Source organism: Rhamphochromis longiceps, linkage group LG19, assembly GCF_057381845.1.
Source record: "Rhamphochromis longiceps isolate RC_006_pf linkage group LG19, R_longiceps_female_GT1.1, whole genome shotgun sequence".
Lineage (NCBI taxonomy): Eukaryota > Metazoa > Chordata > Actinopteri > Cichliformes > Cichlidae > Rhamphochromis > Rhamphochromis longiceps.
Genome location: NC_140575.1, coordinates 2,882,339 through 2,894,511, shown reverse-complemented (window position 1 = coordinate 2,894,511; position 12,173 = coordinate 2,882,339). Strand labels below are relative to the sequence as shown.

Below are 12,173 nucleotides of genomic sequence, written 5' to 3'. Positions count from 1 at the left end.
AATTCGTAGACTCCTCCGAATGCAGCCGACAAATGCGTCCTCCTTTTCCCCGAATTTGAAGGATGGGTCGGGTCTGTCCTTCGTGGCCCACCATATCCCAGAATGCATAGCGCGGCCCAGCCAAACTCCAGTTTCCAACAATGGCGGTAGCTACTAAGTTTTAAAATTACTCTTACTAATCTTTCAGGGTCACAAAATAAACTTTTAACATATTTTCAGGCGAGAATGTAGCTGTGTAAACATCAAATATCTGCTCGGTTTATCAAGATATCGCATATTTGCAAAAGTGCTCCGATGTTTTCGGAGACGTCTGCTACCCACCAGCTCGATAGCTAGCCGGGAGCTCGAGGGTTACTGGAGCCGCCGAGAACGGCACAACTCCCGGCACATCATTTTCAGATCACCGCGGACTTTCCCTACTCAGGTTAAACGTAATATATACGTTTAGACAACCTACAAATGTTATTGTTGGGCTTTTTTCAGTGTTTTATTTGAACGTGAGTAAATCAGTTTGGCTGAGATTAAAGTTATTAGATTAGATAAAATAAAACTTTATTAATCCCCCGGGTGGTTTTCACACAGCTGAATAAACATCAAGCAGAAAACTGATTAAACAGAAGTGTGAGACGGTCGAGAGTTTACACCAGTGTCCTGTTATATTTTAGATAGCAAGGAGCAGACGGCCGAGTTTATTAAACTCCACTGAGACAGTGGAAGGTGAGACCGTCCCATTTCACAGCCGTTTACTTCCGGCCTACCCGACCTCCTGAGGACCCGGCCCACGTAGACTGCGAAGGCCGGGTCCTCGGGAGGATGCAGCCCATGAATTTGGACACAACTCTTGTCTGTTATCTATTTGAAGCTCCTATGTCACCTTGTTTGGACAACAGTACCCCACTGGGCTTTTACAGCTGAGGGGTGAAAAGCAGACGGAGATAAGGATGCAGATGAATCTGGTAGCTTCAAGCTGTAACTACTCACCTCTTCTGTGGGAGAACTCAGAGATGCTGATGACACTAACGAGGTGGACGTGTCTCCTGGCCACAGTGTAACTTAAAGAATCAAAAAGAAGGGACAAGAAGAGACGAGTTGAGACAAAGTTCATGGTGAAAGAGTTTGAGTTCATGATTTCAAACACATTTTTAAAGATGTATTTGTGTGTATAAAATTATATGTGAATGGAGCTCAGGGCAGATTCATATTGGTTGCTAAGTATATAAAATAGGTCTAGACATGTCACATGCCTACTGATGTTACATCAGCAGAAATGTGAATGAAATTTTGTTATTCGGACCGAGTAGGCAATCTGAATAACAACATTTCCCCCTTCCTTGACTTTCCCTGCTCATTCGGACTGAGAAGGCAGGGCACCACTGAGGTGCTCTGGTTGGCACGCTTTCTTCACGAGGCCATCTGTGTGCTGTTTGCATGTTCTTCCTGTGTCTGCGTGGGTTCTCTCCACATACTCCAACTTTCTCTGACAGTCCAGACACATGCAGTTAGTGGGGTTAGGGTAACTGGTGAGTATAAGTCGCCCATAGATGTGTGTGAGTGCAAATGGTTTAGTTGTCTGGTTGTTGGCCCTGCAAGAGACTGGCAACCTACCCTGCCTCTTGCACTATGACAGCTGGGATAGGCTCCAGCCCCACACGACCCTAAAAATCGGATAAGTGGAAGAGGATGGATGGATGGATAGAAGGAAGAAGTCGTGGAAATGGAGTAACCAGACACAGCTTATATGGGATGCAGAACCAGATTTGTGTTCGGGAAGAATTACATGACCTCACAGACTTCATGTGAACCTTGACTTGTGACCATGACTCAATAAATATCAAAGTGGACTCACAACTTGCCGTTGCAGAATGACCTGACCAGACACTGATCCTTCTTCACCACCAGCTCATCATTACAGCTGGGAGACACCACCTGCAGGACAGACACACCTGATTGATGGCTTTGCATACAGATTCTACAGAAAGTTCATTTGTGTCGGTCCAAGTCCACACAGGAAGCAGCGAGGGATTCTGGGTCGTCTGTAACAAGAGTTTATTGTTGCTCATCAAACTGATTGTCCTATATTCTGTGTGTGTGATTACAGCCAGTAGAAAACTGCTGTGAGATTTGAAAATCTACATGGCAGCAACATGACTCTCACACACGCACACAAAAGTGACAGCCTCTGACAGACACACACATCCTTTCATGCAATCCGATTTGTTCCTCCCTTCACCTCCTCAGACCCGAACTCTTCCACAGCAGCATTTTTAATTTCTCTTTGATATTTGGTCACATTGGGGCCTGATGAATGTAAAAACAAAGAATTACCAGATTTTTTTTTTTTCCACCTGATTTTTGTTTATAGAAAAATAAGAGCCACATATGAGGATATTTGTTTTAAACAGTAGCAGTATAATGACCTCGCAAGTGGACATCAGGCCCTTGTAGAGCAAAATTTAGTATTTTGGTCTAAATAACCCAAAATGTGATGTCCACATATGTGGACGCAGGTCCTAGGAGGTTAAAGTGCAAATGAAACACTAAATGCATAAAAGGTAATAACCAAACAACAAAGGACCACTGACTGTGTAAGTGACACTAGATCCTTGATTTTAACATTAAACTCATTGCTGCAGCATAAAAGCGATCCCCTTAAACCGACTTCATTTCGGTCTCCTTATATTCCCCTGAGTCTCTGTTACTAGTCGGCTAACATAAACTAGTGTAAATCTACAGGGTGGCCATTTATATGGATACACCGTAATAACATGGGAATGGTTGGTGATATTAAAGTCCTGTTTGTGGCACATTAGTATATGTGAGGGGGCAAACTCCTCAAGATGGGTGGTGACCATGGTGGCCATTTAGAAGTCGGCCATCTTGGATACAACTTTTGTTTTTTTTTCCAATAGGAAGAGGACCATGTGACACATCAAACTTATTGGTAATGTCACAAGAAAAACAATGGTGTGCTTGGTTTCAACGTAACTTTATTCTTTCATGAGTTATTTACAAGTTTCTCTTTGCTCACAGCCATTGACATGTCGAAGAGGTTAACACGTGAGGAGCGGATCGAAACTGCTTGCTAAGTTTCGTGAAACTGGTTCAGTGTTGGATTTGCCAAAATGTGGACGCAAGAAAAGTGTCACTAATGAAGAAACATCAGTGGCTGTCCTAGCTTCATTCAGCAAGAGCCCACAGCGTAGCACTCGCCGCATGTCCCTGGAGAGTGGCATTAGTCGAACATCCCTTCGGCGGATATTAGCTACTCACAAATGGCACCCTTACAAACTCCAGCTACTGCAGCATCTCAACGAGGATGACCCAGATCGGCCACAGAATTTGCAGAATGGGCAAAACAAAAATTGGAACAGGACCCTCAGTTCACGCAGCAGATTTTGTTCAGTGATGAGGCAAACTTTTATGTGAACGGTGAAGTTAACAAACAAAACCACCACTATTGGTCTGACACTAACCCACATTGGATGGATCCCTCCAAGACTGTTGGAACAACAAAAGTGATGGTTTGGTGTGGTATATGGGAACAACGATAGTGGGTCCATTCTTCATCAATGGAAACCTCAAGGCCACTGGATATTTGAAATGCTACATGATGATGTGTTTCCCTCTTTGTGCACTGAAGCTGGCACGTTCCCTGAGTTTTTCCAGCAAGATGGTGCACCACCACATTATGGGTGCCAGGTCCGAGCATTCCTAGATGAACAGTTTCCTGGAAAGTGGATTGGTCATCGTGGGCCAGTTGAATGGCCCCCAAGGTCTCCCGATCTGACCCCCTTAGACTTTTATCTTTGGGGTCATCTGAAGGCAATTGTCTATGGTGTGAAGATACGAGATGTGCAGCACCTGAAACTACGGATACTGGATGCCTGTGCTGGCATTTCTCCTGCGGTGTTGCTATCAGTGTGTGAAGAGTGGGAGAAGAGGGTTGCATTGACAATCCAACACAATGGGCAGCACATTGAACACATTTTATAAGTGGTCAGAAACTTGTAAATAACTCATGAAAGAATAAAGTTACGGTGAAACCAAGCACACCATTGTTTTTCTTGTGACATTACCAATAAGTTTGATGTGCCACATGGCCCTCTTCCTGTTGGAAAAACAAAAGTTGTATCCAAGATGGCCGACTCCTAAATGGCCACCATGGTCACCACCCATCTTGAGGAGTTTGCCCCTCACATATACTAATGTGCCACAAACAGGACTTTATTACGGTGTATCCATATAAATGGCCCACCCTGTATAGACGGCAACCAACCAACCAATCCAGTGATGTCACGTTTCGTACTGACAGAAGATGGTGCTAAACATGTTTTAAAACTTTAAGCACTTCTTTCTTAAATCCAGCCACAGAGAAAGTGTTACATCTGTCAGTTTTAAGCGCAGAGCTCCGTGGTTTAAGTTAGCCTTCACACAGTAAGTGTTTCACATCCACTTTAAAACAGGTTTGCCAGTATTTTCCAAGAACTGATATTTGTTTTATGTGAAAGACATGCAAAAGATTTAACAACAATCTATATTTCACATGTGGTGATGCTAATGTGTTGCAGTTTATTACACTTTAGACATAATAAACTTAAGAAATTATTTAGCCGATTGTGATTTGCTTTTTTCTTGTTTCTTGATTCTTTGTTCTGTTTATTATTAAGAGCACACTGATTTGTGGCTTTATATACGACTGTAATACATTTAACAATATTCCTAATATTTTGTCAGGGTTGGAAAAAAAGCATGACATTTCCAATAAAAATGAAGATGTGCTGAGAGGGCAAAAAAGCTCACTTTGTGGCCAAAGAGGAAGAAATAAGATTAAACGAGAACAATGAACATTTTAAATAACGGACAAAGTAATAAAACCTTCAGTCTAACTTACTGTGTGGACAGTCTAAATCTTCACAGTCCATCATGTAATCTACTCTATTCTTGTGCTGTTCGATAATCCTGTCTTTAAACACTTAATCACATCTCAGCTGACCTTCTGACAGCAACTAAACAGTCCTTTTCCCCACTTCAACAAGGTAACGTGGATGTTTCACCTGCAGTGGTTAGTCATCACATACATGAGGTAGTTATAGCACCACCCCCACTTTATACAGTAACTGTGTCAGTTTACCAGAGCCAAGAACCAGGTGCTCGACTCTTCTTCGTTTTCAATGCTGCAGACTTGTCCCAGCAGCTCGTCATTTAGCCGCCTCCTGTCCTCATCGTCATCTTCACTAGATGAAGACTCATTGTCTTCATCGGCCCTGAGACACAAACGCAAAAATCAGAACTTGCTCTGCAGCTGGTTTCATAAAGACCATTTAACATGTCCAGAGGGAGAAGGCACATCAACACTCACACAGCCTGAGAAGAACGCCGTCCACCGCGGTTTGACTTCTTGCCGATGACTGGAGTGCCAAAATGTTCTGGGTTCGTCAACGGCAGCTGATCCAGAGTCTGCGAGACAGTGTTGAGAGCATCAAATACATTCAGGTGTTTTTAGGGTTATCAAGACCTTGGCAAAGTGATCCCATCCTGGGAGGACTCACCTCACTCTCTGCAAAATGCCTCTCTCCCTTCAGACAGAGAGACGTTCGACGGAGAGTCTTCTCATCGCCGTCGTCAAACACTGAAAGAAACGCACACACACAGTTTGTAAACCTACTCGACACCACCACTTTCAATGTTCACACTAAGCTGATCCAGCCTCATTTCAACTTGGAATCCAGCGCTCGTTAACATCCACCCAGTCTGACAGAGGACAGGCAACAGGCATGTTTGACATGTAAAGTCAAATGTCTACAGTTTGCATTCGATTCACAAGCAGCTGGGAGACTACAGATACCTGAGTGTTCAGCTCAACAGTACAACTGGTAAAGCTGCTGACAGAGCTTACTCTGTAGCTTTGTTGCTGTAATACTGCAGATACTAAGAATTATTATATGATGAATAAAGACAGATGTTCTCCTGTGCTCAGACTGGCAGTGAACTCACTCTGTTTATAAAAACCCTGTAACACTAGAAAACTTAAGTCACCATGGCAGCAGCACTTTGAAGTAACATAGCTGCTTATAAAGATTATAATCCCTGTGGATAAGATTAGAACTAGTTCTGAAATATAATCCAGACCTTAGATCACTGTGTGTCTGCACTGCTTTGATAACGTAACAGATTCATGTTGTGGCAACCTATGAACCCTTTGTTAAATGTTGATGTGTGAGAAACATGAGGAAGCACCAGACTCACCCACAGTGTAGAGGCTGGCATCGGTCAGCTTACTGATGACAGCTTCACTGCATATACCTTCACTGGTCTTCACCTCCACTGTGGAGCCCACCTGAAGCACAGAAAAACCAAATTCAGCCCTTAGACAACAACAACAACAACAGCTCCTTTATCAGCAGTTTGACTGTGTTTATTTCAAGTCATCAGGGCTCACAAGGACACTTTCTACACATGGCGGGATATTTTCATTTATTACGATGGTTGTTTCAGACAAACTGCGACAGGGCAGGCTATACATTTCTCCACAGGAAAAGAGGCACTCAGCTAGATTCCCCCAAAAATTTAATCAATGGCAACTGAAGACAAGATGATTTTCTTTAAAAACAAACAAACGTATTATTCATAAAGCACTCCAGAGCCACAGTCAGTTTAATGAAATCAGCATCCTCCACCTTCTGGACCAGTATACTGTCAGGATGCTTGAACACGACTGAACTAACACTTCAGGTCTACTGCTTCTTATAAACCAAGAAAATACACAAGAACTCTGATTTGTGATCAGAACTATAAAAACCTGTCACAGGCATGAATATCATAGTAATTTGGGGCTTTTCATGATTTCTTAAACTGGTTTCCAGGTTGGAATGACGGTACCATATACATCTTTATTTCAATTTAAATAGATCCAAATCACAACAGCAGTTGCCTCAAGACACTTTATTCTATAAGGTGGAGACTGCACAATAATACAGAGAAAACTCCAACAATCAAACGACTCCCTTTGAGTCAGCGATTGGCAACAGTGGGAAGGAAAACCTCTTAACAGGAAGAACCTTTTGTCAGAACTAGGTTCAGGTGAAGTGCAGCCATGTTGGAGGTGATAGGAGAGCCAGGACAAAACACTGTGGAACAGTATCGTGCACATCACCTTATTAAGATTTTTGGGACAAGTCAGGTTTGTCTGAATGTGGAAGCAGGAATTGAGAGATTATCTACATCTTTGTGTCCTTAACACATGAAAAAGACTCCCTATTCATGTGAACAAACTGAGTCTGAAATATTTGTTATTTTAGAAAAAACAAGAACTGGGTGCTCGAGTTTTATTTCAGTGAGCTGGATCTCCACCAGATGCTTTTGGTAGCCATGAAACCTCTGGGATAGTCTGGCTAATACTTGACCGCTGGCAGAAAGAGTTCGTTTCAGTTGGATATTTCCTGTAATGGACTCTGTGAGGAAACCAACTGGGTTTATTGTGTAGTTCAGAAATAGGGCTGATGTTGGGGCATGGAGAGGCCATTCCAGACATGTGCAGGCTGCAGCTGCACATGTCAATGGACGACTTTGGTCGTGGCAGACTGGTTCTCAGTCAGTGGTGATGAAAAAGTCTCTCTGCTGTTCCAGCAGATTATAGTTCATGGCAGGCTTGAGATTTGCTTGTTCTTAAAAATCCTACCAATTTCCTATCGTCGTGGGTTTTCTTCGGGACCTTGTGAAAGTGGTGAAAAACGTGTACGTATGTGCAGCTGTTTGAGCGGATCATCTTGGAATCTGCAGTTGTTGAGAAATGGCTCCAAGACATCTTTCCAACTGGTGTTAATCACAATTCTCCTTAGAGCTGCACTGTGCTCCTTGGACATTTACCAGTTGGTAAATGGACTCATGCTTTTCTATTCTGAAAAGAGTACACAACCTGCCTCATTCACACCACTTTTTTCTGTGCGCCTTCTACGCAACATTTGCAAACATTCATACTCCGAAGTATGGGTATCTCGCCCAAGGATATACGGCATGCAGACTGCAGCAGACGGGTCGAACCACCAGCCTATCGATTGGTAGGCGACCTGCTCTACTACCCGAACTACTGCCACTCCTAGTAGTCATATTATTCATTTAACCCAAAAAGTTGATTCTGTTTCAACTTTGACGTTTTCACTGGGATACACGTCTCGTCACTCATCCGAGTGATGACTTCAGTCAGACTGAAATTTTAGCAAAAGGGGGAAGTTTTGGGAGTGACAGCGGCAAGAGAGCGCAAGCAAGCGAGAGAAAGAGTTTTGATGCGAGAGATTTGTGATGTTTATGGTGCTTGAACTGTATAGTTAGTGTGTAGTGTGGTTGTTTTGTGTGTCAGAAACAATGAGGACTCTGCCAAAGGCAGACTGCAGTGTAAACACAGCCTCCAGGTGGAAAACAGGAGCGACACACCTTCACGCCTGCAGGTATCAGGCTGTGATGTGCTCCTCTGTCTTATAGTGGACAGACATTTTTTGGAGCAGCACAAATCATTTGTGTGGTCTCCTATTTGATGCAGAACACCTGATTGTTCTGTAAATTGTATTAAATGGTTATTTTAAAAAAAATGTGCACAGTTTTTTAAAACTAAATGCAAATAGAAAATGTAAAAGTTATGAAAGTGATTGGTTAACCATGTCTGTGGTTTTTACAGTGAAAGAAAATTACAACTTTTCACTCTTAGGTTTTTTTTCTGGTTTTAGATCAAGTGTGTTAATAATGTCAGAATGAAACAACTAAATTCAGACACGTGAGGCTGAAGAGTGATACCAAACAAGGCGAGGTAAACAGTTTTAACAGTCAAATAAAGAAGTAAAATCCAAAGTAGCCAAAAACAGCAGTTATACCCTGACGCCCAGAGGGTTAAGAGTTCAAGTGAATAAGTATCAGAAGAAGTTAACAGTTCATCTGCATAATTTAATACTATTTCTGGAGGCTTACTACTGATTCTTTCGCTGTGTAATAAAAGGCTGGTGGATGGAGCAGGTTTCTTTCCTCTGCATGTCAGAGTTTGTTGATTAGGTGCTTTGATGAAGGACTGCCACTTTTGCCCAGATTTTAATAGTGATCACAGGAACAGTGCTGCTCTTTTGGACACTAGAGACATGTTTCCTTTCACTCAGCACCTCAGTAACTGCACCTTTGCTCTTTACAGTGTGTGAAAACAACTCCGGCTCCATGTTAAACTTACGAGCGTAACCATCCCTGCTGCTGTGTGCTGTCAGTCTTCTTGTTGAAAAGCTGTTGTGAAACCTTTTACTCGCTGCTCCTAAATGCATTTCTATAGCAGATCTGTTTTTAGTTGCAAATGTGAGTGAAACCACTTCCATCGTTTAATATATCTGTGCGCTACAGGGCCGTGTGTTAAACCAAGCATCAAAGCAAAGAAGTTGCGTCGAGGACTTTTTATAATAGAATTACTCGATGAATCGTTGCAGCCCTAAATTAAACCATTACTTTACCAGGTTACCAATGTAGCTCTACACGGTTCCGTGCTAGGACCCTTTCTGTTTACATTATAGATGCTTCATGTAGACTGTATCATTTAAAGGCACAGGATGCACTTCATTGCTATGCATGACACCCAGCTTCAACTATCCATGGACCATCTATATCTATGATAGCCAGATCTCAGACTGGCACTTTGCTTTCAGACTGCAGGCTTGTTTGTGGTTCCTAGAGTATTTAAAAGTGGAACGGTAGGCAGAGCCTTCGGGGCCCGCTTTGGTGGAACCACTTTGGATTTGACAGCCTTTTTACTTTTGAGATTAGGCTTAAAACTTTTTTTAATAAAGCATTTTTTGATTAAGGTGTCCTTGAATCCTCCCGTACACTGTAATCCACAGTTTTCATGAGAGCTATTGGGACACACCAACCTAGTGGGCAAAAACAGTACTGCAGTCCTTCTCGCTCCCGCCATCCTCTGACTGTGTTCGCGTTAGCCAAACTACCAGAAGGTTGCACTGCTATCTGATCCACTAAGCAATGTTTATTTACAGCTACAGGGCACAGAGTATGGCATTGACCTTTGAACCCTGCCTTACAGGCCAAACTGTACCAATCCCTGCTTGCTCACAGCAACTGCGGCTCTCAGTTACCACTCATTTAACCTGACATTAAAAAGATTTGGTCGACTTTATTGTTATGACCCATGAGCTTTTATGCTGAGGCAACAGTGCTAACCACTGCACCACCATTCAATCATGGGCTGAGATTTTCCACACACACACTAGTGTATTCTGTATTCTGACTTAGTCTTTGTTAAATATTGACACAGTATAAAATATCATGTTGTTAGTCATCTGAGGTTTCATTAGCATAATTTTAAGACCCATCAGGTCTAGATCAGGGGATTCAAACTTAAATGGCATGTGGGTCATCTCACCGGAGCATCACCTTAGTGCTCAAGTAGTACAAAAACAAACCAACAAGAAAACACCCACAAATATTTCTTAAAATGCAGTTTTAGGAAAAAGTCACTTCAAGAGCCAAAGTGCATTCGATTTCTCCACATCAATATACAGGTCGCAAGTGGCCCCTGGGCCGCGAGTTTGAGACCCCTGGTCTGATTGTTTTTCATTATGTCCTGATATCGAGGAATCTTTTTTTTCCCTGGCTCACTGTTGATATCTGATACATCTGATCCAGCTTTCTGGGTCAATATTAGGCTAATATTGAATTAGATCATACTGCTGCCACCACACATTTGGCCGTCTGCACGACAGTAATCAGGTAGCTTTACATTTAATCTGTGTGGTTTAATTGTGAACATTAAGTTAAAGAGGACTTAAGCAAATCTGAAAAGTCAAAATTACCAGTAGCAATAAAGATCATGATCATCTTACCCTCAGAGATCCTTTGACCTGGTCGTCTTGCACTACCTGGGAAGTACTTTCACCTTTAAGAGTCACCTGAAGACACAGAAAGACAAAGAATACTGATGATTTCTGAACAGAGATGAAGAAACAATGATGTCACAAGACTTTCCCCCTAAATGTTAAAAATAAATAAACCAGGATAAGATGAGCTGAAGCACCCTGTTCTTTATGTCCCTAACAAGAAATCTGAAACTGGAGCACGTGCACAGATGTTTGAATAACAGGAAGATTTAACAAATACACCAAAAACAAACAAACTGTCTATAGGCGTCACCACTCAGGCAATATTGTCAAGTCAGCATTGACATAGGAAGAGAACTGAAAACTTTGCTGAGTGTTTTTTAGCAAAGTTTTTTTCCACAAAGTCAAGTTTTCAAACTGGTGCAACTTCACATCTATACATCTTTTAGCCCTTTAATGATGTTCCAGTACAGAAGTACTGGAACATCATTAAAGGGCAATAAAACTGACACGGTCACACACTCGTGTCCTCAACCGGGCTGTGGTGGTGGCGGTGCATGCACCAGGCTACAAAAGTCAAGAGGTGCACAACTAGCCAGCGGCTGCGACATGGTTTTTGGTGTGCAGTGAGTAAAAGTAAAGACTCCTTTATTGTTGCCGTCCTTGCATTTCAGCAGACCACAATGAATGCATTGTTACATGTTTTCACTCTACACAATAAACTAGCAAATATAATAATATCGCAAATGTAAGAAAATACAGAAAATAGTAAAGTAACAAATATAAAAATACAGTTCTGCTAAAAGGATATTACATTTGTTGGTAGCCATGGACTGTGAGTGATACTGAATACTGAGCCACGATATGCTAGTGTTTTGCACTGTGATGTAATGTCACATACAGGAGCATTGTAAGGACATCATACTGGATGTCACACAGGGATTTTGCAGGTAGGGCCTGGTGAATGAAGCTCACCAGGTCCATTCACCTACGTTAGCCCTCAGTGTTCTGACGGCCTGGATGCACCTGATGCCAGAGGTCACGGCTTTGAACAGGTGCTGTCCAGGGTGAGACAGTCGGCAGCAACAGCGACTTTCTCAGCTCAAGGACGGGAACGGAGAACGGGTTCTTATAGGTGTACGTGGAACAAGTTCTTGTAGAGAACTCTGCTTCTAACTTTGCTACGATCAGCAGTTAGTACTTAGTTCATGTTAATAACTGACAAAGGTTTTTTGGGCAACATAACATTCTTGCCATTTCCCTAATATAGAGCATCACTTAATGATTTCTATTATTACATCAATGTGTTAACTGTTT

At 42.3% G+C, this 12,173-nt stretch overlaps 1 protein-coding gene across 3 annotated transcripts in view; it reads right to left on the bottom strand.

Annotated features, from left to right (window-relative positions):
• The window catches only part of arid4a (AT-rich interactive domain 4A), a 36,469-nt gene that overhangs the window by 19,608 nt on the left and 4,688 nt on the right, over window positions 1–12,173 (bottom strand). For all 3 annotated transcript variants that reach the window (XM_085390528.1, XM_085390530.1, XM_085390529.1), the window contains exons 4-10: window positions 10,863–10,928; window positions 6,247–6,337; window positions 5,550–5,629; window positions 5,360–5,457; window positions 5,132–5,264; window positions 1,847–1,926; window positions 982–1,052 (exon numbers count right to left, since the gene is read on the bottom strand). In XM_085390528.1, coding sequence (XP_085246654.1) covers window positions 982–1,052; window positions 1,847–1,926; window positions 5,132–5,264; window positions 5,360–5,457; window positions 5,550–5,629; window positions 6,247–6,337; window positions 10,863–10,928 — 619 coding nt within the window. The remainder of the gene's footprint in view (window positions 1–981; window positions 1,053–1,846; window positions 1,927–5,131; window positions 5,265–5,359; window positions 5,458–5,549; window positions 5,630–6,246; window positions 6,338–10,862; window positions 10,929–12,173) is intronic.